Source organism: Cyprinodon tularosa, unplaced genomic scaffold (genome assembly GCF_016077235.1).
Source record: "Cyprinodon tularosa strain WSP-4 unplaced genomic scaffold, ASM1607723v1 ctg14, whole genome shotgun sequence".
NCBI classification, from domain to species: domain Eukaryota; kingdom Metazoa; phylum Chordata; class Actinopteri; order Cyprinodontiformes; family Cyprinodontidae; genus Cyprinodon; species Cyprinodon tularosa.
In genome coordinates this window covers 939,169-966,423 of record NW_024038220.1, presented here as the reverse complement: position 1 = coordinate 966,423, position 27,255 = coordinate 939,169, and the positions used below count along the sequence as shown (strand labels likewise).

Sequence of the window (27,255 nt, the reverse complement as noted above, 5' to 3'; positions counted from 1 at the left end):
CCAGACTGTTGGCCGGGTGTTGACACTGACCTCCTGCCTCCTGTTAATTAGACAAATTCATGCAAACGCCTCTGCCTTCATCTGATATCCACTGCACATACCTACAGTGATATATATATATATATATATATATATATATATATATATATATATATATACTGTTGCATTATTGAAATCCAAATTAAATGCTTCACAAAATGCTGTTACTCTTTGTTTCTCATCAAAAAGGATTAGAGGAAACCAAATAAAAAAATCCTCAATGGCCCTGTATACATTTTTGGCTTTGATAGTAAATTCACATATATAATGGAAAATGTTCCTTTTCATTCTTAAGGATTTGAAAGCTGTAAATTTTTTTTTTAAAATTGGTCTATTGTAAATTAGGATATTAGCTGTGAGGTTTGCTGCCACCTAGTGTTTGTTCCGAGTATTTTTTTGCTCAAATGATTCACACCATTTGCCTCTGCAATTCAAAGTTCCTTTAATTTCAAAACACAGCATTCAAGCTTCAACATGGCCACAGCTTTTACATGTACACGTTACAAAATTATGTATAAAAAAACAGATCTACAGTGATTGTAGTACATAAAAGAAAGAGGGACAGTCTAGTAATATTTACAGAAAGTTATGTTTTCACCTAAAAGACACAATAAATGCCTTAACTTTTCAGACAATTTTTTTTAAAGGAAAGATTCAAAAAAATTTCAAAGTTTTAAATGTTCTTTATCTGTACATTACAAAAGGTCAAAACTACAACTACAAAAAAAGATCAGAAAGTCCAGACTGCATCAGTGAATTATCAAACGAAGCATAAATTGTTTTAAAAAAAGAAGAAAAAAATAATAAAGTGGCTCATTTTCTTGTTTCTTAGCCACCCAGGAGCTGTCGGTGGATTTTAAGATGTGTAAAAGGTTTGTGCTTAACTTGTTGGCACAGTCTCACCATCACTTCTTACACTGATCACATATTCAGAAGCAAGCAGAAGCAGCACAAACATCTCATCCATGGCAAAACGCTCACCATGCTGTAATGGAGGATTTTCCTAAAAGAGTGTTTTGTTTGTTTTTTAAATACAGTAAGTAGAAGTTAAACCAATCATTTCACAGCAGCCACCACCTTCTCTTAGCTCTATTTAAATGCTAAAACACATTTGAGGCACTGCATTGCAAATGCATTCAATTTCTCCAGACATTTCTTAAGAAAAAGACATTTTTTATTCAACTTAAAACTCCCACTGGGGTGATCTCCACTGCTTTTTTAAGAGTGAAACATCTGGAGTTCTTTTAATAAAGAACCACATTACAAGTAGTTCAGAAGACACAGGGAACTCAAAACTTTAAAGCGTCCGCGCACTCGTCTTTTTCACAGTTACTTGCCTAGAAAAAGTAAACTTTCAACGTGTTAATTTTATTCAACCAAATTAAACCATTTGCCAGGTCTAGAATTCACAGGTGAACAAAAACTGCTGTGGAAGTTGGGCTCATTGCAATATTTAAGAAAAAGGCTAAATAAAATAAGTTTAAAAAAATAAGTGGAAAAAAAAACTGGTTAAACATGCAACACCACAGAAAAACTGGTCCCAGACAACAGATTTAAGACAGAGTGCCATTATATAAGCCAAGTGTGTTAGTGTGCGGTGGAAATCCCACAGGTACAGTACGAGTCAAACCAGAAAAGAGCTGAGTCCTAACAAGCTAACCTCACTATTGAAGCAGGTGAATCGAAGCTGAATGAGTGAAAGATCTTATCTACAGATGCCGGCATTTCCTCCAGAGTAAAGACAAGATAATGTTACAGTACTTAAGAGACCATGTTCAATGTCAACTATGTCCTCATTAGTTCAAACCGTCCATTGCATCAGTCCCAGCGCCTTTAGCGATCCACGCAAAGCTAAACAAAGGAGTGTGGAAGTTGGATTAGTAGTGTCTGTGCTTCTGATTCATGTCCTCTGGTTCCGCTTCAGCTGAGATGGGAAAAACATTTGGTTGAAATAAAGAAGAAAGGGGATCAGATGAGGAGAGACTGGATGGAGGAGAAGCTTCAGAGATGTTCGGTGGAGACTGGAGGGGTTCAACGTGCTGGAGGGTTGTTGGGATCGGGTCGACTGTTGGCCAGGTACTTGGCTCGCATGCTGGAGGTGTACTGTAAAGAGAAACGGGACAGAAAAGGTTGTAAACTTAAAGCTTTATGATGAACTGCGTTTGACACAAAAAGGGTAAAATGAAACTCAGTTTGGTTACAAAAAAAAAAAGTTGGATTTTCTCATTCAACAGCAATCAGACACTACTTTTATATGTTTTTGAGGCTCCAATGAATGAACAAATAAATCCATTCATTTTCATTGGAAAGATAAAGAATGAAAAATAAACAGGAATAAGAGGAGGTCAGAGAAAATCCTACACAGATCATCTTTAAGAGAGAGCTAAAGTCTAAAAGGACATCAAATTTAAAACAGACAGTATGAAATAACCCTGCTGTAGTTTAAATTGTCCTTCCTGTTGTGTGCAGAGCCTGAAGTGTGTGTAAAGTTGGAATCCATGCATGACAGGGCTGCATTGCACTCCTTTGGGGCGGCCATCTCAGATGCATTTTGATTTGTGTATTTTGTGGTGCTTTTTATTCCATAAAAATGTTTTAGTCATCTGAATGACACCAGAACCAGTTATTTTGAGAAAAAATGTTATCATGAATATTGACCGAATACATTGTTAATGTATTACCTAGTATAGGATGAGAACAGGACAAGCTTTATGCTTTGAACACAAAGTTAAATGAATGCATGTCTATTGACATTTGAACAGATTTTTAATAAATCTTTTATTGCCGCAGCTTAAAGTAACAAACGCAGAAAAACCAAACCTTCAACCAGTCAATCAATTTGATTCTAATTAGAAACTTAATTTGGATTCTACCATTTCTGCATCGCTCTCTATCACACTCAGCAGTCTGCCAACAAACCGAGTCTCTGTAAATCACAGCTCTTCATATTTCCTGGATACAACATTTTCATTAGCATTGTCGACAAATTTAGGAATAAATAATGAATTTTCTCTCCAAACAACAACGTTACATAGGTTATTCACATTAAAATGTGATTAAAAATAATAATTTGGACCCTTTTTTTACTTCACTAAATAAAGACGCATTGAACGGATTTTGTTATTAAATAACAAAGTAAAATTAGATTTGTGTAATTTATTACCTTTTTTAACCATGTTTATGTAAAGCTAAAGCCTTTCCCTTACATAGTGAGATATACGGTTCGTTCCTTTAGCAGTTGAATCAGATTGGGATCAGATATCGGGTGATTTGATCAGCCCAGGTATCGATATTAGGCTGGATAAAACTGGGTGGGTGCATCTCTATCACTAACCCTTGTGATAAATAGAACTTTTCAAAGCCTCATTAAAACTGAGGACCAAAAGTGTCACAATTAGAGGAAAAAAATAGGTAAATACATAATTTAAAGTAAATTAAACAAAAGGTAAAATACAACTACTTATGATGTAAACAATAAATTATTGAATATTTATATATATTCAATAAGTTAGATCAATGATAATGATTTTTGTGGAACACATGAATTAAAATTTTCCATAACTGAAAAACATATCAATATTCCTTTATTTCTTCTAAATTATTTTTGCATTTCTGGTCTGCAACATAGCTCTGATTAACCCTTGAAGTCAATCAGCAGGGATAACAGTGCAATTAAACTGGATTTTAAAATATTGAGGCTTAATTGAGAATCTATAGAGACGGATGAAATTATTTTATGACAGTTTGCTGCACTAAAACCACAAAATAATTTAAATGCTTAAATTCTATATAATGTAAAGCATTCAAAATGTAAGCAGTCATTTTTGTATGATTTTTTTAAATTACCATATTTTTTTTTTATTTGATTTCTTATTAATGGCAAAAACAGATACTGATATGAAAAGCTTATAAGGGTCTTCACTAAACTAATATAAAAACAAAGAAAATCCAAGCCAACAATATAATATAACAGATTTATAATTTGATGCGTCTGATTCACTGATTCATGAGTTACAGAGACTCAGGGAAGAGCTACAGCCTCACATGGTCATGTTGGTTGAAGGGGGAGGAAAACATGCAGCCCAGGCTGACAAAATACAGACATCAGATGAGACAGTAGGGCAGAGGGTGCAGTACATGGAGGAGGAGTTTCTCTGCACCCCCCCACCACTGGGAGGCTATAGGGAGGGGAGGGGTTAGCAAAGCCAGGACTTTAGGAGGTGATACAGAGGGGGAACAAGCCAGCAGGTTCGGGGAGGCGGTCATGTTTAGTACCTGTTAGTAATGCAGATGAAGTTACCAAAATGATCTTGAACTCTCCGAGGGCTTTAACTGCCAGCAGTGACCGCTGTTACTGTCCGCGGCAGTCAAATACAACTGTATGGGTTCGCAGAGAAAGAACGACAAGAAGAGAGTACAGAGAAGATGCACAAAGCAGTGTGGAGGTCCAAGCAGACGGACAGACAGGAGGGAGAGCAGGATCGGGACTTTGTCAGGGCGAAATAATCCACGTTGGATGTTAATATCAACTCTGAGGCATTAAAAGCTCTTTACTTGGAGGGAGGAGAAGTGATCCCAACTCCGGACTGAATCATCAGGCCTTAGATGTTTGTTTGATGGAGCTCAATCAGACAAACAGCATGGCTGGTGTTAGATTGATGAAAGTGAATCCAAAGGGACGGATGGGTAAAACACACACACACCTGCATAAAGTTTACTACACAGTCGCTGCTACTTAACAAAAATGTTGAGAGGGAATTATATTATCCAAAAGTTGGCGGATAGGTTTACACTTTGTAATTTGGTATTTTTAAAGGATTAGAAAAAAGTAACAACTTACAGAAGGAGGAGGAGACTCGCGTCCAATCAGAGGCGTGTTTTCACAGCGAGAATTCTGGAAGTTGGCGTTCTGAGCCCTATTTATAAAAACACAGACATTAAACACATAAAAACCTCACAAAACCAAACAACCCTGTTAAAATGCCTGTAAACATTTGCTGCAGTCGAATGGTCTTTAAATGTAAATCAAAACTGTCTGGTCAAAGAAAAATATGATACTTTCACAGGAAATGTATAAAAAAAACCTCAAGCACGTGAAAAGATTAATATGGTAGATTTTAACACGAAAACCAAAATGACTAAAATTGTAGATAGGAGGTTATTTCCTGTCAGTGATGATATGCAACATTAATCCTGTAAAATTCACACAAGATCCCACATAACTGTAAAAAATAAATCTTTAAAATGGATGTAATAATTAGCATGTACAGGTACTTATAAATTAATACTTTGTTTTGATAACATCCCAGATTATGACTTGGTCATGTTTGACCACGTTGCAAAGGATCTCTGCTTGAGGAAATTATTTCTAAACTCCAAGGTTAAACTTAGATTGAAATAGAAGTGGCCATTTTACACTAACTAAACCAATTTGTTGTACATTTGGGTGAAGCTTATATGAAGGCCTCTTCCAGACTGATTAAGGTTTTGGATATGAAACCAAGATATTTTCTCGCAGCCTAAACTTTAGTTGGGAAGCGAAGTACACAAAATACACATATTGGTGAAAAAACAAACTGGTGAAAAACACAAATCTGTTTTTCACCGGCAGAAAAAAAAACAGAGCTTGTTGGATCTCCCTGCAGTTCCTTCAATGCTGTTATCCTTCTAACTAGTTTAATCTAGTATTTTCATCAGTTCTGCAGAAAAACCTTAGATTTTAAAAGTTTAACCCAGTTTAGGGCGACAAATTCTACCATTTAAATATATATATATATATATATATATATATATATATATATATATATATATATATATATATATATATATATATATATATATATATATATATATATATATATATATTTTATTATTATTATTAATTCCCACAATATTACATCACCAAACATCAGGTGTGTGAACTTCTGAGAGCCACCTTATATTTGCTGATGTGAGTTTTAAAGTACATAGACTAAACTTTTGCTGCCATCCAGCCAGAAAGTGATAAACCCCTCCCCCAGTTTCATTAGCACAGAGCTTTGGGTTTCACAACCAACACAGCTGGAGAGAAACAGCTGCATCTGTAGACTTTGGGAGAGTAAGATTCTCTCCAGGGTCCTATAAACTTCTTCCCGACAACAGGAATTAGAAAAAACCCAAAACCTTAAGGAGCGGAGTCGAGAACATGACATGCATACATATTTTCTACCACTTCTGCTTTCACTCTGTCTCTTCTTGTGAAGTAAACATCTTACATGTATTCTGTGACGGGCGCGTTGCTGACAGTGTGGGCCGTGGCAGGAATGGACGTCTCGCTCCCATAGCTGCTGCCACAGCTGTACAGGCTGGGCATGTGGACCCGGTACAGGCCGTCGGGGTTCTGCCTCCCACCGGGGCTCAGAGACTCATCTTCACTGTCGTCGTCGTTCCTGCAAATAAAAGTTTGTTAAAACAACCACCAGGAGGCGCCTCTGATCTACCTCAATGATAATGAGCATAAACTTGCCACACAGTCACATTGTTCCTTTCATTTTCTATGATTTTGATCCTTTTTAGGCTGAAGAAAACAACAAATCGTCTAGTTTAATCAATTAAGACACAACAATGTGGAAAAAAACAAGGACATTTATTCATTTTCAACTGAAAAAAAAAAATTTTACTTTGTAGCAGCACACATTTTACATGAAGAAAGGATTTCTTCAACAAACAAACAGCTACTTTGAACAAATGAAGCATCCAAACGTTTACCAAAATAACATGGTGAATGTCTCCCTCTAGAGGTCATGCCCACTTCCGTTTGATTCCCACCTTACCTCAGTTATGACCTCATAGGATCAGTTTGTACGCTCTCCTCTGAAATTGTTCCCACATGCATGTTAGCAGGAGATAACCAACAGCATATCTATGTCTAAAAAGCTTCACAACTGTTTTTCTTGCTTGCAGAGAGTAAATCCTGGTCATAACTCTCTACTATTCCAGATGGGGGGAAATAATTAGCTGGCATGTGTCATTATGACTGCACTGCCGAACAAGCTTAGCGGGGAACACTGGAAACAACAGTCTGGTAAAGAGAAATAATTTGCTTCTTGTCAGGAAACACCAGCTGAGATAAATCTGATAAACATGCCCACCCCCTCTACAATACATGATAAAGAGCAATAAGCTAATTATGTGGGGAAGCTAAAACTACTTTCCAAGTAGCAACTCTGGAGTCATTATCCTGCTGCTGACATTAGAAAGAAATGAGAATGATGTTAAAAGTTCTGCTTCTGAAAATAGTTTGGATCTGTTGGTAACTGATAGATTTTGGGCAACGTGTCCCAATTAGGCGGGGTAAGCCAGCTGTGAGAGCAGATGGAACCTCCTGGGCTTGATGGATTTTTGTTCTCAGATCATTTTGAGTACAGTAAATTTTTTTTCCTTTAAAAACATAAATAGTTAAAAGGTTTGAATTATGCATCACCCTATATACCGTTCAGAACATAAACTTGGCATGAAAGCTTTTGCACGGCTACATTCATGGAGCTATTGCTCTTCACGAAGATGGAGGACATCTTACCGTTTCCCTCTCCAGGTGTGAGGCACGCTGCAGACGATGGAGGTGAACAGGAGGGCCGTCACAAAGGAGAAGAACAGGAGGTAGATGAGGCCTTCCAGACCATCATAGCACAGTCCAGTCATGCCCTGAACGTAATCCTGTGAAACAAATGTAGCCTTTTTTCAAAAACCAGAACGCTTTACTTGAAAAAAATAAAGCAGATAAAAAAAATAGGTTTGAACTGCAAATAGGCATACAAATAATGTCTACCCTTGAAAATCATAAAGGGCACATGGAAGAGGATTAGGGCCACTGAAAAAAAAAAAAAAGTTAACTGATTTTCAAATTTTATTTCAGTTTAACATGGAAAAAAAAGTCAGAATTCTGACTTTTTTTCTCAGAATTCTGACTTTAATCTCAGAATTTTGGACCTTAATGTAGATGGCACCATGAAGGAAGAGATGTGGAGCACTCAGCTTCACTGACAAAGATGTGAGTGGTTTGTACGTGCCCGAGGGGTCCCCTCATTAATGGAGGAGCAGAAGGTCATTAAAACAAGAGAGCTAGTCTCTAAAACAGACATGGATACGGCTTGATGCTAACATGTTTGTTAGCTGTCAGAATTCTGAGAAAAAAGTCAGAATTCTGACTTTCTTCCCATATTAAACTGAAATAAAATGTAAAAATTAGTTAACTTTTTTTTTTTCAGTGGCCCTAATCCTCTTCCGTAAGGGCATGCTTCCATACAGGAAAGTAAATGGAAAAAAAAAACCCATATGCGGGTCTCGGTTTATGGTCTATAGTCTCTGCTCACCATGTGCAGGCTGCGGCAGTCCACCAGTGCAGTGAGCTGATGAAGGCTGATCTCTGTGGTGTTTAGAATCCCCTGAATCTCCTCCAGACTTTCCTGGAGAGAAGTGAAGGAAAACACAGCTGAACAGCTGAAAGACCAACAAGAGGAGAAATGCTCAGAGACAAGAAAAAAAAATCAGAGTAATTCTGTTCTTAAAGTTCAAACACTGAGGATAAGGAGCAGCGAAGCAGCAATTCTCTATTGGAAGCGATTCATTTATTGATTATTTTATTCAAAAATAAACTGATCAGGAACCAGCCTTTCATTAATATACAGCAAAGAACAGGGAAGCAGATTTTAACTTGTAATCATTTTGACAGGCAGCCTCCATTTTTCCACCAGTCAACATTTTATCTTTAACTAAAAACACATCAGTTATATAAAATAGTACAACTGCAGCTTAAGACTGTGTCTATATGTGAAGGAGAGAAACATGCCTTCCTCTTTTCCTGATCTCTGCTCTCATGTATGCCTCCATCATGTCCTAAAAACCCCTGATGGAGGATAGCGCTGTTGACCAGAGAAAGCCTTAACAGAATGCAGCTTCCAGGTGGTCCGTCAGCTAATCTTTTTGTTAAACAGGTGCAGTTCGCTCCAGTTCACTGAGATATTCAGCAGTTTCAGCCTCTCATACCTTTGTCTGTTTGTATTCTCTGGTGGCAGAGCGAAGCAGCTCTGACACATCGTCTTGCATCTCTACTAATGCTTTATGGCTTCCAGAAAGCCTCTAAAAAAAGAAGAAGAAAAAAAGGAAAAAAATTAGTAACAGTGCAGTTAAATGTTTTATCAGTGCTTAAAATGATCACATGGAACCTGTAGCTGTTTTTTGTTTGGTTATAAAAAAGGTTTTATAGATAAAAGCTGAAAAGCATCTATACTCTATATATGAACACTCAGTGGTACCAACAATAGAGGGCCTTTACATAAGCACTCAAGGTTTTCATTTATTAATGTTTACTGAAAATATAAAAGGTAGAGCCAACAGAGATATTCTAAAGACACGTGGCAAAGTCTTCAGTCACCTCTTTGTTTTATAGCTCCTTTTAAAAAATCAAACTTCTTGAATGTTTTTTTAGTTACATATAAGATAATTTTTCATGCTTCAAGAAAGACAATTGTTCTTATTCTTTTGTCTGTAAAAAAACAAAAAAATGAAAACAATTTTAGTAAAAACAGCTTGACGGGAAAGTCTCCTCTACCACCTTCTCTTCTCTTTTGTAAACAGTCATCAGGTTTAGCTCGACTGCCAGCGGCTGGCCTCACGGCTGGCGAGGCACGCCATGGAAACTCTACATCAAGCTCTCCGAGGCTTTTATGTTAAATTTATATTCTGAACAGTGTACAGGTGCTGGTCATAAAATTAGAATATCATGAAAAAGTAGATTGATTTCAGTAATTCCATTTAAAAAGTGAAACTTGTATATTATATTCATACATTACATACAAACTCATATATTTCAGATGTTTATTTTGTTTAATTTTGATGATTACAAATGACAACAAATGAAAATCTCAAATTCATCATATCAGAAAATTAGAATATTACTGAAGACCAATAAAAACAAAGGATTTATAGAAATGTTGGCCAACTGAAAAGTATGAACATGAAAAGTATGAGCATGTACAGCACTCAGTATTTAGTTGGGCCTCCTTTGGCCTGTATTACTGCAGCAATGCGGCGTGGCATGGAGTCGATCAGTCTGTGGCACTGCTCAGGTGTTATGATAGCCCAGGTTGCTCTAATAGTGGCTTTTAGCTCTTCTGAATTGTTGGGTCTGGTGTATTGCATCTTCTTCTTCACAATACCCCATAGATTTTCTATGGGGTTAAGGTCAGGAGAGTTTGCTGGCCAATTAAGAACAGGGATACCATGGTCCTTCAACCAGGTACTGGTAGCTTTGGCACTGTGTGCAGGTGCCAAGTCCTGTTGGAAAATGAAATCTGCATCTCCAAAAAGTTGGTCAGCTGCAGGAAGCATGAAGTGCTCTAAAACTTCCTGGTATGTGGCTGCGTTGACCCTGGACCTCAGAAAACACAATGGACCAACACCAGCAGATGACATGGCACCCCAAACCATCACTGACTGTGGAAACTTTACACTGGACTTCAAGCAACGTGGATGAAGTGCCTCTCTTCTTTTCCTCCAGACTCTGGGACCTTGATTTCCAAAGGAAATGCAAAATTTACTTTCATCAGAGAACATGACTTTGGACCACTCACCAGCAGTCCAGTCCTGTTTCTCTTTAGCCCAGGCAAGACGCTTCTGACGCTATCTGTGGTTCAAGAGTGGCTTGACACAAGGAATGCGACAGCAGAAACCCATGTCTTTCATACGTCTGTGTGTGGTGGTTCTTGAAGCACTCACTCCAGCTGCAGTCCACTCTTTGTGAATCTCCCCCACATTTTTGAATGGGTTTTGTTTCACAATCCTCTCCAGGGTGCGGTTATCTCTCTTGCTTGTACACTTTTTTCGACCACATCTTTTCCTTCCCTTCGCCTCTCTATTAATGTGCTTGGACACTGAGCTCTGTGAACAGCCAGCCTCTTTAGCGATGACCTTTTGTGTCTTGCCCTCCTTGTGCAAGGTGTCGATGGTCGTCTTTTGGACAACTGTCAAGTCAGCAGTCTTCCCCATGATTGTGTAGCCTATAGAACTAGACTGAAAGACCATTTAAAGGCTTTTGCAGGTGGTTTGAGTTAATTAGCTGATTAGAGTGTGGCACCAGGGGCCATCAATTTTGAACCTTTTCACAATATTCTAATTTTCTGATATGATGAATTTGAGATTTTCATTTGTTGTCATTTGTAATCATCAAAATTAAACAAAATAAACATCTGAAATATATGAGTTTGTATATAATGTATGAATATAATATACAAGTTTCACTTTTTAAATGGAATTACTGAAATCAATCTACTTTTTCATGATATTCTAATTTTATGACCAGCACCTGTATGTAGTGATTTTGAGATTTTGGGTTTGATTCCAGGTTGACCTCCAACACATGTGGATGCTGCCCTGAACAAGACATTTCAACCTACAGATCTGAGTATCAGATTACAATGCAACACTGAATGAAGACCAATAAAATGTTCCAATAAATCATGCTTGTTATTTTTCTTTTTGATCTTATAAACTATAACTAAAGAAAAATGGTATAAATTAATCAAAGTTTGTTGAAGATCTTTACCGATTGTACCTGTGTGCAAATGATCAAATGATCTAATGAATGTAATTTGCATAAACTCAATGCCAACAGGTGACTCATGCTGCTGTGCATCAGTTTAACTCCCTGAGAAAAGGAGAATATTGCACAGCAGCGAGGGAAAGGAGCAATCGCTGTTTTGGAGCAATCAAAGAGAGCCTGTTAGATTTTATCCATTAGATTTAAGTTGTAAACACTTGGAGTGAATATTTCAGAAAAAAGGAAGGTTATATGTGTAAAATGCAATTCCAACTAACCTGCTGGAAGGGGTTGGTTTGCTCCGAACCGCAACTAAGGTAGTACTGGAGGATGTCTGAGAGCCGACGAGGAGGAAGAGAGACAAAAAAGCAAAAACAGATCAGGAAAGAACAGATTTACCCTAAAAAATAAGCAAACAATCATCAGTTCACTTCCTAATTATTGGTCAGTCGATTAAAATATGTTGTATTTATTTCAATAAATACATTCCCACTTCTATTGGATTTCCATATGTTGGTTGAGGGCTGAACATTTACCTGACCTGTCAATATTTTTTCACCAGAGAAAAGAGCTCAGTTCCGATTTGGGTCTCTACAGTTTTCCCGACAGACAGACAGCCTCTTCCATTGTGTTCTATCTAGTTGTGCATCTTTAATTCCTTCTGACATGTTGCAGCTTGCAGAACATCACGATGACTCAGGCAATCCTACACTCTGAGGAATCGTCCAAACGATTGATAAACCTGCAGAACCTAAAATAAACCCTGGACACTTTGAAACCAATATAGAGCACAAACCCAGAAAGGGAGGGGGGTGGGGGGGGGGGGCAGGTGTAATCGTTCTAACTGCAAACAACCCCCAAAACCTCTTACATCATCCATGTTCTTATTGCTGTGTTACAAGACTGAGCCTGGGTTCTGCTTTGAGCGCAAATTAAACCAAAGAGGATTATAATTATTCGAGGTTAAGACTTTCACTTGTGATCAGCGCCTATTTCCTTGATGAGAAACCCTTTCTGTACGACTCAGAGGTTCTGCAGCAAAGCCGTGTGCGCGGATCCAAGCTGTGAGTACAGCACCGCCACCGGACTGACACACAGCGTTAGTGACATTTAAACTCACTGCTGAGTCAGCAGATTTGTTCTCCGTCTCTTTCAACACCAGTGGAGCGTTCCGAAACAGGAAAGAACAAAACAGGCGCATGTCTCTGGAGGTCCAGCTCACAAGCATTACTATTTGGAAGAGTTTAGTTCCCCACTGTATTGAAAGATGAGATATTCTCCACTACAAGAGTTTTAGCTTGGAAACGGCTCTGCTGATGATGAAACAAGCGGTTTGCAGCACATTAACACATCTATAATGGAGCATAGAGCAATCCAGTGAAAAAAAAAATAAATGGCTCCAATGCAAAGGAATGCACAATTCCAAGGCTTACAAAATAAAGTTAGTCTTTTTACAGGGTTAATACAGGAATGAGTAATTCTAATTTAATGCTTTCTAATGCTCTTAGAAATTATTTGAATGCCTGTAACAAGTACCCATGACTCTCATATAGTATATATATATATATATATATATATATATATATATATATATATATATATATATATAACTAAATAAAAAACACTGCACAATCCACCATCTTTGCCGTCGACAGACAGAATTCCTTGTTTTCCAGACACTTTTGTTTAAATTTGCATTTTCCCATTCTCTAGATTTTTTTCCGCCTTAAGCTTCGTTTCCGAACATATGGCTTTACGATCAGCCGGAGGCAGTTCCGCGCAAACACATGGAACCAATTATACCTGTTATATCTGACGAAATTTTTTTTATTAATGTTTTTTTTATTATTAAATAAAGCCTTTTTAATGCCAGGATAATCACATTTAATGATTTTTATTGCTAATTAATGCCTTAATTAAAATAATAATCATTTAATGACTGTTAATGACCCACGAAAAACCCTGTTTTAAGACAGCTGAAATATTGCCCCCAGCTCTGACTTAGAATGAGCTGGACTTTTGGTAAATTTTCAGCTCACAGATGGGTCACAACAAAAACATCTTGGCTGTGTCCAAACGTCGGCCCTGACCACCATATAGTGGTTACGCCATTTTAGATGAGTGTCTGAACGTCTAGTGGATGCAAAAGTAAACTCAAAATTTCCATGCACCTTAAAAAGTAGTGGTCATCCATGGTCAATAGACGAGAAGATATATCCCAGCATGCTTTGCGAGGAGAGTCCTACTCATGAAGCATCAGGGGATTTGTTGTCACAGCGTCCCGCTGTCAGCTACGGCCGTCGTTACCCGACAGCGGTGGCAAATAAAGATGGCACAGACACCATGCTGGGAGGTGGAATTATGTGACCATAGGGGAGCGAAAGGTAGTGATCATCTGTCCGAATGGTAACTGAGTTTACTATAAAGTCCACTCTATAGTTCCAGCTCTATACAGTGATTGTGGGATCAAGGGGTGAGGGCGGACTTTCGGACACAGCCAAAATGTTTTTGTTGTGACCCATCTTTGAGCTGAAAAATTACCAAGCGTCCAGCTGATGCTAAGGCGGAGCTGGGGGCAATATTTCTACTGTCTTAAAACAGGGTTTTCGTGGGTGTTTGCTGTGAATTAAACAAAATCTTGGCTTTACAAACCTCCACTAACTGGGCAATTTACTTGGTAATAATCACAGAAGAGACACTGTTAAAAATCTATATTTACATGGCATTCATTTTATTGATAATGGTTTATTAATAGATCAATAAACATGCTTTACCATTCAATGGCTGCAGCTTCTTCTTTTTGTAATATAAAGAACTGTTGGGGGTCCTTTTGCTAAAATTCAAATTTCTCTCATAAAAAAAGGGAAACAAAAACAATGCAAACATTGCTTCTTTGTTTATAGATAACTTCTGCTCTTTGTTTTGCTTGTATTTCCAGCTACATTAGGCTGTGCTTTGATGATTGATGTGTTTTCCCCATCAGTTAAATATTGATATGTCTGTTAATAGGTAAGTAAAGAACATTTTTCTTCTTCTTTAACCAGATTTTATGAACAAAGTGGGAAAACTCATCTCCATTGTTAGTCTTTCCTAATTAGTACAGCTTGATTACACCATAATATAAGGGTGCCTACATGTTTCATGCCAAACTTGTCAAACAGGAGAAACTGTTAGTTTTTCCATCTGATTAGTTCTCAAATATTCATAAAGCAGTAACGCAAACCGTTAGTACAACTGTAGTGACTTCTCATAAACGTACACAAGTGCAATGGTAGTGTTTCTAAAGTGGAAGTGTTCGTTTGTGTGATTTACATCATATTTATCCATGTCGATGACAAGCAGCTCGGATCCAATGAAAAACGTGTTATATCGTCTCTCCCTACTGAAAAACTGACTCTTGTGTCTGCCTTAGTTTATCAACACATATTACACTTTACTAGTGAATTTGTTTGCAAGGTATGCCATTTTATACATTAAGAACACTGGAAGGGTGCCCAAAACAGTTTATTAAACAGTTGTAGTAGCAGTAAGGCAAGCACTCCAGAACTAAAATGTTTAAATATATGTTGAAACAGCAGGAACCAGTCTAACACCGAAGCAAAGGAATCGTACTGCAGAGAAGTGTTTTTGATTAAAACTGACAAAGGCAATGGAAAAATATCCAAGCGTTTAAAGAGTATAAAAGAAGAATGTAGAGAAAAATTCTGCACCACTTTCCTTACTGTTTTGTTTGGCTAAATTCATTCAAAACATTGGAAAATTCAAATATGCTGAAAGATCTAGTCAAGAAACTGCAATTGAACCTAGAAGAGATTTCTCTCTGATGACGAGTACAGTAAAAATGGCATTGAAATCAATCATGCTTTATTAACTGCATCACCCTTTAGGCAGTGAACTTTTTTTAAATCCAGATCAGTGAATACAGAGCATTTCTGTTTGCTTGCATTCAGCTGCTATTTTGTTTCAGGAGAGAGCAGGAAGAGGCTCATTTAGACGAGCCGATGCCGAGAAGTGACATTAAACAGGCTTCTCAATGGAAGCTGTAGTTTAAAGCAGCATTTCTGTCGCCAAGGGAAACATGCCGTCTTTGATCCTCTGCTTCCCTGCTCTTATCTCCTTCATACAAAAACACAAGAAAGCCCCAGGCTGGTTTTGCTATCCTGTGACATGCGTCCTGTCATGCAACGGTTTGGGGAAATGGCTACGCTGCGATGTGTTAGAGAGGCCTTTGTGTTAATTTAGACGGCCCACTGCCCTCCTGACCTTACTGCAGATGTTGCAGATATTTTTAGGGGCTTTTCTGTCTTACTGTCACACAACAATCACAGCATTGAGATGAGAAAAGATCAGAGGAATTCATAACTAAGCATTTAATGGGCCGCTTTACTCGCTTTAACATATGACTGCATCCTGTGTTTTTTGAAAGTAACAGGAAAGCATCCTACCTTTATCGATGACCCCATACTGATCCACCACTGTGGTAACATATGTATCAGGAGCAAAGCAGAAGTCACTTGAACTCTAAAAGAAAAGAAAAAAAAGAGCTAAAATTAGCAAACAATCAACCTCAGTAACACTTGTTGTAAGGAGGAATATAAACTGAATTAGCTGGAGAGGAGGAAAGAGAAAGAAAAAAAACTAAACTTTAAAACTAGGGAAATGAGGCAAACATCTGGACTCATGTGGATCTGCTCTGCATTTCAGCCATTAATATTTTCCACAAAGAATCTTACATCTACTCCTTCCAAAATTAAGCCTAGAGCGCTAATAACAGCTTGCATTGCAGCTCTTAATCAATGTTATTAAGTCTACAAGATTTCTGGAGAAAGCTAAGTGACCCAAACCATGAACATAGGTGTTCATAGCAACAAAACCCAAAACAAAATAAACACAAAAAAAAAAACACAGCATTGGTGTAACATGCATTTATTCTGACTTTAAAAGCATATACTGTATATTACAGAGTTGCCTAAAATATACAGGTTTAACATTAGACTCTATCAGAGCGCTAACAGAAAAAACTGTGTTAAACAGAGCAGATCCACCAGGTAAACAAGATCATACCCTGCAGACACTTACTGCAGAGACAGCTAATTCCAGCCCCAGGGAGACCCAGCTGATTATAAGAGCCACTACGCCGAACAAGCACACCCTGTGGGAAACAAGAGGAGGTCAGGAGTGTGCTTCACCAGCAGCATTAGACCATGAACTATGGTAATGAGAGGTACACTCACAAAAAGAGAGGCTTGACATAATAAAGTTGGTCTAATTACTGAACAGACTCAGGGCTATTCCAACATAAAAGCTGCAATTAAAAGATCATTCTAAAATATTTTCTTACATGGACATTAGTGAGGTAAATAATAACATAATTCTGTTGCATTTGTGGAAATATTAACTTAAATATATTGCAAATCATTTTCAACCAATAAGATTTACTGCTAGATTTCGATTTAGATCCAAAATAATTAGTAGGGTTTCCTGTGTGTCAATAAGTTTCCTTTTTAGATTGAAAAATTTGGGGATTTTGATGTTTAAATATCAGCTGATTTCTGCCCTCTGTGCTTAATGCTGCAAAGTTAAAAAAAGATGTCTGGATTTAAACTTGATGTAAAGAAAAAAAAATTAAATTTACGTTAATTAGTCTAGAATGTTAAATGGAATAATTGACTAAAATGACTGCTGAGCTAAGTAAGTTTTTCTATTTTAAAGGAAATCCTTGACAGTGAGGAATAATTTATCAGAAGGAGGCAGATAATTCCTGCTCCAACTAAGAGTTTTATGACATCTTGGGAACGTGTTCAATCATGACGGGGAATGGTGATCAAGTGACGGCACTCACGCGATAAGAATTCCCTTTGAGTTGCGAATGAGGCCAAACAGGACAAGAAGGCAGATCAGGATGTCGAAGAGCAGCAGTGTGATGTAGCCCAGCCACCTGTGGAGAAATAAATAAAAACCACAAAACCCATTTTATTATTATACCGCTGAGATGAGCTTCAAATCATTGCAGCATAAAAAGCCAATTCTCAATAAGAATTATTTATGTTTTCAGTTAGAATTATACCAGTCCATAAAAAAAAAAAACATCATATGAATCTTTTTGGGGAAACATTAAGACAGGAGCTAAATCAATTCACATAAAGGACCGGTCTCTTACCAATATGTGGCTTTTGAACGCATTAGGATAAATTCCTTAACTGGCATTTATATTCATGTTCGATGAGTCTGTAGGAGTAATCAGCTTTAACTGAATTAATTAGAGAGCCACACTTGGACAGGGAAGCTAATCTCCACAGTTTCTTTAGAAGCACATAGAGTTACTAACCTAATTATCTGGAGTTATTGATGTACCAAAAACCCTAAAGAAGTAAACATCTAAATGCCACACAGCTAGTAGATCCTATGGGTTTGGTTTAGGGAGCATAAACAACCCTCTTTCAGTTGTTAAAGCTAAAAGACGTATCCCCTCTGAGCACTAATACTAACTGCAATCATTCTCAGTTATCTAGATACACTTAAATTGTACTGCGGTTAAAATAGTGCCCCAGTGATAAGAGAGGAATGAGTTGACTTGTTTTAGGGCTAATACGAGTAAATGAAACAATCCCACACACAATCTGTTGGGGAAGAAAAGGGAATTGTTGAACTCTCAGCTGGAACTCTTACATAACCCACCTAAATCTTGCTATTTATAAAGAAACCCTTTATGCTTTATTAAAAACAATGTGTGGAGTAGCTTGCATACTTTTGGCATCATGTTTACGGGAGTCTGGCCAGATTTCCATTAGAGTCATTCTTTCTTAGAAACCCTTTAAGCTCAATGCAAACTTAATGCTGCCTAATGATGTGCTGAAGTCATTTCTTATGATCTGCGCTCCGCATAATGTCTTTATTAGAGTACAGCCACTCGGCGCCGTATCACCAAAGCTCTCAACAACAGTGGAACAATGAGATGAGAATGAAATCTCTGCAGGGCTGGGCTTTAGAGTTTCATTGTGTCTGCACATTGAGTCCAATAATAAAAAGATATTTTTCTTCCTTCTGCTGATAGTTGAAATGCACCATTTCAGTCTTACCTGTACCAGTCATAAAGCTCAATGGTGATGGACAAATCGTCCAGGGAAATGAGGTTGTTGTCCCAGAAAGGAATCTCGACCATCTGTCTAACCAGCTCATCCAGCTGGCCCTGCAGCTTTTGGATGATAGAGAGGTAGTCTGCATGCTGAGCATACTGGATCTCAAGCTGCTGCAGACTGTTGTCCACCGTCTGGTTCAACGACGATGTACTATCATACACCTAGAGTAAACAAATGGGCATGCAGGCCATTATTCAGGGAAGCTTTACTGCAACGTTGTAATGAAACAAGGGAGACTCCGAGTAGAAGAGTGTTGAATTATCGGACACATCCATATGACTGTGTTTGTGGTCTCACCAGCTTTTGAACTCCAGTGATTGTGCGATTGGCGTGGCGGAGGGAATACGTCAGCCGGTTCACTCCATCACAAGTCTCACCATTCCCATAGAAACCGACAGCTATGCCAGCACTGATGGGAAACAAAAAGGAAAAGAGAAGACAGGCTAGTGAGGAGGAGGGATTGGGTAAAAGAACGGAGACACAGAGGGGAGACTGAGAGGAACCCAGGAGCGGGGGACAGCCTGGCAGTGCGGGAGGCGTGTGAACTCCGTTTTAACCCCGTCGATTCGGGCCCCTGTCAACGGACTCCTTTCAGCCTTAGCAGAAAGACCCTATAGAGAACCATGGAAACACAGAGGAATGGACCAGCAATGGCCCAGAACCCCACGCTGCAGCCGACAAAGGCAGCACTGAGGCAGCAGATTAGCTCTGATAGGCTGACAGACCTCAAAGAGCTCAGGCAGCTACAGGGGCAACAATTTCTGAAGGTACAGGAACAGAAAAGGACCCATTTAGTTTAGATACATTTGTTGGTGGCTTAATTTTGAGTTAGATTAATAAACACCCTCTTTCAAACATGCATGCTTCACATTTTCTACATTTTGATTATGCTACGACTCTAGGGAGTTTCTGAAAACAGATTCAGATTGGATTTTACTTAAAAGCAGCATAGTAAAGGAGGTTGAATAAAATGAATGTCAAACTTTGGGTTTTAACCCCTAAAATTGCAAGAATATGGCTCCGTTTTCCTTTACTTATGTACTAATGTTTGCTGGTCTTCCCAAAACACCCAGGTTGTTCATGCAGGATGTTAACATTTTAAATGGATTGGAACACTTCTTAAGTTGAAACTCACCCCAAAATACTGGATCATTGGACTGACATTTTTAAGCAAGTTTGTTTTTTAATTTTATGTGAGATTTTTAGATCTGCAATAGTTGTCTTTCTCAGTTCTGCTTTAAGTGGTTGGCAATAATTAGTGCGGTTCAGCTTTCCTTTGGGTTTCAACGGTACGTGTTAACCCAATCTTTTATTATTATTATTTAGGTTTAAACACAACTCACTCAGATACAGGCGATTGTAACGAGTCATCCTTTCCTCCACTGACTCTGCAGCTCCGGTTGTTGGCATCGCTAAGTCAATGCCTCGAAGCAAGCACCCAAAACTGATAAAGCTTTGGTCCAATGGGATCCACCAACCCTAAAATAACCTTCTGTGATGAGGAGAGTGAAAAAGATCAGCCAGTGGCATTGGTACCAGCACCACTCTGCTCAATATTCACCAGAGATCGACTGAAAGAGTTTTCTTTTTTAAGGCCAATACCGATTTTTTTGACATCATTCCAACTAAACGCTGAAACATTGTGGATATTTTTAGGCTGATTCTAAAAGCCAATATTGCTTCCTTTCTTCTTCCATTTACATGGTAAAACAGAATTACAGCTAATTTCACACAGGTCTGAATTTCACCAAAATAAAACATTTAACCAATAATAGAAAACACTAATAAATAGCAGATGAAGGGAGCGGCAAAGCATGTGCTTCACTTGATCTTAAAGCATGGCTGCTGAATGAACTAATGAATCATTAAACATTATCACATATGGGCAATATATTAAATGTGCCATTATCAGTCAGTAATATCGCCCGGTCGATGTATTGGTGTATCTCTACTCTCCATGCTAAACTACACCAGGTTAGGCTAGGCTAAGCCAGCTGCCACTTTCACTTTACCTAATCATACCCCCACTGCTCATCTTAGTGGCTTTTTTTCAAAATCTGTTTGATGGTGGGGTTATGTTTACACATGGGGTGAGTAACACTTTTAGAAGAAAAGAGAAAAGGGTATTAGTTGTAACTGTGCTTTCTAGAAATCCCCGTTACCCCTCTTTGATTTTCTTTCTCACTTAGTTTATAAGCCGCACCAAAGGCCTGGGTCAGTGGTCTCATTTTGGGTGGAAGGAAGAAAGGTTTTGGAGGGGATGGTTGCAGAAAACCTCCAAAAAATTATTTTGCACCACCACCACCCTGAACTTTTATAATCCTTTTAAATAAGACAACTAAATTTTCTCAATGCATCTTGCACCGCATTAAACTTTTTCGTATTATTGCCTGTTTGCACCATTATTTAAACCGTTTTCTTTTTTCTCCTACATTGTGTACATTCTGACCACTTCTGCAATGTTTATCTTACTCCACCTGCAATCTAATTACACTGTAATCTCAATCTGTATGCAATAAAATTTCGTTTTGTATCAACTGTGCATACGAAAAAAAAAAAAAACTAAGTATATGCAAGTCTAAAACATAAATACTACTTTCCACCCACTGGAGAAAACAGCAACTGATACAAATAGTTTTGCAAAGCATAAAAGTTTTCTCCCACATTTTGCCGGAACAAAAAAACAGCAAAAAAACTAAGTAAATGACCTACTGTTATATAAACCTAGAGGAAACATTTCTTTATTTGAAAAAAAGAGCAAAAATCAAAACAATCATTTCAAGCACAAACTAAACGGATCTCTTCAACTTCCTTTTTTTCCCTTCCTACTTTGGTCGAAACATTTGTGCGTGGGTAAACGTGCGCAGGGATGTAGCGATTGTGATGCAGTTCTTGTTCTCATCGGTTCCCTGAGCTCTTTGTGCTGCTCTGAATCAACTGTGATGCTCTCTGGAGGCCCATCAACAGGAGGAGCAAAACAGGAAACCAACGCCGTGTTCAAGGACAGAAAACACGACCAGATGGGAAATTGTCACACCTCTCTACATGACATATAAATACTGCTAAAGCAGAAAATATGAAGGTAGTCATATATAAAGCAAGTTTACTGCACACAAATGATATCCATACAACCTCTTGTAATGCAATAAAGAAAGCCAATTATACTGGCAGATTGAAACCTTGCCTAAATCGTCCAGAATAGTTGTGCGTTTCCACTCACCTGCACACAAGGGTGGCAATGATGACGCACCAGGCTGTGCAGCAGCAGTCGGCGTTGGGCTGATCTGCGTTTTTACTCCGCCGGCAGCAGAGGCAAATGGAGTAGATGAGCAGAAAAATGAGGTCCAGAGCCAGACAGGCAAGCGCCACACCCCCCACCAACAAGATGGACTGAAGAACAGAGGGGCAGAGTCATAAGAACTTGTTTTTGAGTCAAAAAAATAAATCTGATGATGTTTAACATAAGTTACAGTCACATTACAATAGTTTTTTCTTTACTTTCTTTAAACAAAATAAAAATTTATAACTGAGGAAAACACTGGGAGTGTGTTACCCCTAAAAGCTGCCTTTAATTAAATTCTTAGCACATATACACTGTAAAATAAAACAACTAAACCTTTGTTTTCCCCGACAGAAAAACTATTTAAAACTTGAAAAACCTTGTGTTGAATATAGGAGCAATAATTTAAGTCATCTCAGAAAACCAAGGTAGTTGTAATCTTTCCCTTTATCAAGTAAATTGCAAGTATATATCTCTTAAAGCTGTTAGTTATTTTAAAAAAGTTAAAAGTTTAGCTAGTTTTCATATTTTTCTTGTAAAAATTAGAGGAAACCTAATTCTCAAGTTTTCTTTTAGAAAATTAATTTTCAACTTTAACAGCACAAATTGTTGCTAAGAGATTCTGCCATTTTTAAATAACATTGTATGCTCTGTACAACCAAGATAAAACCTTAATTAATTGTTATTTGAGTTTAAAGTTAACCTCTGGTAAATTACCACTAATCAGGAATTGCAACTGCCATGGATTGGCCTAAAGGTTAGCGAGGAGAGCGTTAACCATAGGGGTCAAAGGGTTCTCACTTACAGTAGACTGTTACCGTTAATAAAAGTAGTAGGTGTTAGGTAAATAAATAATAATAAATAATAAATTGAACATTATTGATCTCACATTGGAGAAATTTATCTCTACATTTAACCCCTCCCCTTGGGGAGCAGTAGGCTGCCATTGTGCGGCACCCAGGGTTAAGGGTCTTGCTCAGGGACCCAGAGTGGCAGTCTGGGGGAGTGGGGATCAAACTCCCAATCTCAGGATTCAACGCCCTATGCCCTAACCACTAGGCCGCCACTTCCCCTAACATGTTGATTACAAATTTCCCCATTCAGTTGTTAAAAAATTAAAAAGTAGGATTTTTAAGTAAGAAGATTTTCAGTTTAATTGTTGCCTTTTCTAAGGGACCACTACTTTCACACACGTTGGAAGAAAAAACCCAAATTGCAGTACGAAAGAATTCAATGGTTGGTAAACTTATAAGCAAAACTTAAATGATTAAGTTAAGGTCCAAAACTTAAAGATCTGCTGAAGGTTGTTTGTTTAACATCAAGTTCTGCCAACTTTAACTCTTTTACCGTGCACTGTCTGACATCTGTTTAAAAGCTTTCTTCACTCCTCAACTCAGAGCTCTGTCAGAAGTAAACAACCTGTTTTCAGTAAACAAACAGCCTCTTACTGGGATCAAGATTTAAGCTTCATTTTGGTCTCTGCCACTCCAGGACTTTCCATTTCTAAGTTTTATCCCAGTCCTTGATGAATTTACCATCTGTTATTTTTTTGGGGGTTGACGACATGTTGCACAGTCGAGTTCTGCCTCTGGTTTATTAATAAAGAGACGGTCTCATAGACACCTGCTTAAACACAGGAGAACTGGGATGGATGCTATGATTTTCAGCTCGTCTGGTCCTGCTGAAGGAAGCAATACCTAAACAGCAACGCTTCTATATTTGATAGTAGATGTTAAGTTCTGCTTAAATGTAAAAATAATTGCATTTTAGTCCCATTTGTTCTAAGAGCATCAGGTTTCCCTCTATGCACACCTTCCATGAAAGCTAAACCTGTGTAGAGTCTTTTCAGCTTTAGGAATGTGAGCATATATGTCAACAGAGCAAGAGCCTGCTGTAGGTCCTGTGATTACATTTTAGGACTTAAGCAGCTTGCAGTATTCTTTCAGAAAAAAACTCATTAGAGACCTCGGCAGTTATTCTGCATTTCCTAAACTTTTGAACCATTTTCCATAGAATGGAACAAGGCAATTTCAAACTCTTACACAACCTCTTTAAACCGCTGCATTGGTTTGTTCTAAAGTCTATATTCAGCTTGTTTGATCTCACTACTGCTTTATCTCACACTTTATAAGGATTTGACAGAGCTGGCTCCCTTCAAAACGCAGAGTAACAATGTTTGAATCACACAGATCTGATGTGATATGCCTTTTTCCGATTTTAGTCATCTAAACTGGGAATAATTGTGGGGGTGTGGGGTGAAAAATCCACAGGCTGTTCTGTTCCTTTTAGCTAGAAAGCTAACACTTAATCACACATCAAATGTGAAATGATGACAGAATGTCCTGGGAAAAAAAACAACATTGAAGGCCAATGTAAAATGAATAAAACAAACAACCAAAACAGAACAAGAACATGGTTTTAACGAACAGCTCCAGTACTCAAAGGACTCAGAGTATTTCCAAGCTTACAGTGGAGTGATGTACAGTGATAGTTCAACCTCTCAGCCAATGCAAACCCTTCATACAGTATGTAGGTCAGGCAGAAGGTTTCTGTGTTCCCTACAGACTCCTGAGGATAAATATCTGAGGCAGATTTCCAAAAGGTAGCGTTCCTCTACCCTGCTCCATTTTTATCCCTTCAATGACTCACTCTAAATAAAACATCACTCAAATGATCATTCGTTTCTAGAAGCAATTTTATTCTAGCCTTAAGGAAAATAAAGAAGCAGAGCCTACAAAGAGCGGTGACATCGCTCCATTTATCTACTGTGACACACACTTCTTGGCTCTTGCTCTTTGGAGCTCAGTGAGGAGCAGAAAACGACTGAACAAATGCACATGATTTGGGTGCATCTCTGACACACAGAAGTCACTTAAAGTTGCATCATTAAGATGCATTTGCATAGTAAGCAACGGTGACAGCTCGGCCATCTGGACGAGTTGAAACCTCCTCTTAAGCCTGTGGGGGAAGAGCTGCATCAACAATAATTACCAGGATGTCATCAAGGAGGTTGGACAATAGCAGCTGGTAGGATGAGCCTGTGGTGGCATATTTTACACACTTGTCATGATAAATAAATATGATGACAGATAATTAACATATAGTGGCTAAATGAACAGTCTACAAGGACATCCTCGTGTCCCGTTCCTGTCTGTTCATGCCATGATGCAAACTAACCTATCATTCATCCAATAACCTGCCAGAGAGCCGATCTGCTACAAAAATAAAAGAACTGAATCATTTTGTCCATTAAATCCGGAAGGAAACGAACAAGAGCTGGCAGCAAACATTAGACGCCCACATGAACTGAAGGAGGATGAAGTAAGAAAATAAACCACAGCAAGCCTGTAGTGGAACTTTATTTTCCAACCCACATACCCTTACAAGATGAAACACATCTCCATAAACCCACAGACGCATGTCTGGGAAATATCTTCCCATTTCTCAGGAATCATGAGTTGCTTCTCCATTTTCAGAATCAATTCTACCAATGCTCAACTGACCTTAGAAAATAGCCCAAAATCCATAAAGAGAGAACAAAACAACAAAAAACACAATCACAAACCAAAAGAAGGGATCTTTAAAAAAAAAAAAAAAAAGTTAAATATAACTTAGAAACATAAGATTTCTATTTAAACCAAAATTGTTTCCAAATATCTCCCAATTAAAAAGGCATTTGTCTTTTGACTTAGACAAATGGAAACTTTAGGACTTCCTGGAAACAATTCACTTAAATCAGCAAAAGCAGCTGCTTCCAAAGAAATTAAGAAATACTAAACTTCTGCTTAACACGTCATCGCGATTAGTATGATTTGCTTTGAACTTCTGAACAAATCCATCTCTCCCTTCCCTAAATCTTAGCTGACTAACAAGCTGAGTACTCTTCTTAGATCATTGCCACTGGTTAAAACGGCCATGTGTTCCTTTTCTCTATTCCCTATTCCAGATTTTATCCTTCCAAATCTAGGGTGAAAAACTATGCAATAAACTGGTTTTACTTAAATAGAAAACTTTTAATCAATTTGACTGTATGATCTGGTGAACTGTAAAGTGCCTTGAGATGACGTGTTATAAATTAGCACTATTTATATAAACTGAACTGAAGACATCACATTGTAAACTCAATGCACTATTCAGCAAAATGTTTCTTAGGCACTCAATTGCACACAAAACAGAGCAAACCGGCTTGTGTCTGAAAAAGGTTAAGGCCTTGATAGTAGATGTTTACACAGATGGTGACATGGATCACAAGGTAAATAGAGCAAACAGGTGGAAGCCTGTCACAATAAACCATCAATCTTTAATTCCAGGTTCCAGACCTGATTGGAAAGTTATACATAGAAAACAATCCTTTATTTTGTAGCTAACAATTAGATGATGTCACAACATTGTTTACATGCTACCTGCTGATATGTCCAGTCTTCTGGTTGGAAATCACTGCTTGTTTGCTGAAACTTTAGGTTGAAGTGGGGAAGTCTGTGCAGCACGTTTACCCACCAAGGTGGAGAGTAGCTGACTACAGCTGCCATGGCGACGAAAAGTCAGGAGATTCAATCAAAAGTATTTAAAAAAAAAAAAAGATGTTTTCAGCTGTAAACAATAAAACGAATCCACTTCATTCAGACAGAGTCCATCATGAAGAGCAAAAACGTTAGAGGTATGCCATAAAAGTGTTACAACTAAAGCTTGCTTTGTTTTAGCTGCTTAAAAAAAATCACTTCATTCGAGAGACAGCTGAACAAGCACCGACACGAAGAGCTAACTTTAACTAGTAACTAGCCAACTAATAACCACTCTAAACTACCTATTTAGCTGTTATTAGCAATGAACTCTTAAGACGCATCCTGTGGTAACGTTAGAAGTAAACTCCAAAAGCCCGAGGTCCATTTAATCGTGCTTTTTAAAACAAAAACAAAGGGCTATTTAAAGCTCTTTAAGAGAGCTATAGAGGTTAGTTAGCTTTTAGCTGCTAGTTAGTTGAATACACTGATACGCGGAAGAGAAGAAGTCCTTTTTTGTTCCATTTGGCGTTCTGGTCTGCGCGTGTTTTCATCCAGATTTGTTGCTTCCTCAGTCTCTTTTGTGATTCTTTCGCAGACTTATTCCAAGGCAGAAATCTCTCAGACTCACTTCTCAGTCCAGCTAATACTGAGCGCAGACGACTTGAGCCAACACTGCGACTGTTCACGACAGTCCCTCAGCTGGCAGTTCAGCCCAACCCC

General features: G+C 38.1%; 1 protein-coding gene across 2 annotated transcripts; it reads right to left on the bottom strand.

Annotated features, from left to right (window-relative positions):
* Window positions 1-464: 464 nt before the first annotated feature.
* ttyh3a (tweety family member 3a) lies at window positions 465-27,255 on the bottom strand. 2 transcript variants are annotated; one of them, XM_038278244.1, is made up of 15 exons: window positions 26,437-27,255; window positions 21,974-22,143; window positions 19,051-19,162; window positions 18,694-18,914; window positions 17,457-17,552; window positions 16,694-16,766; window positions 16,060-16,135; window positions 11,893-11,948; window positions 9,064-9,156; window positions 8,391-8,483; window positions 7,598-7,734; window positions 6,294-6,467; window positions 4,880-4,955; window positions 4,315-4,416; window positions 465-2,142 (listed from the first exon to the last, which is right to left on the bottom strand). In XM_038278244.1, exons 1-14 carry the CDS (start codon window positions 26,560-26,562, stop codon window positions 4,336-4,338), a joined length of 1,584 nt encoding a protein of 527 aa, XP_038134172.1. In that variant the 5' UTR covers window positions 26,563-27,255; the 3' UTR covers window positions 465-2,142; window positions 4,315-4,335. The 2 variants fall into 2 exon arrangements, with proteins under 2 accessions (XP_038134172.1, XP_038134173.1); XM_038278245.1 differs by lacking the exon at window positions 4,315-4,416 and having other exon boundaries at window positions 26,437-27,254.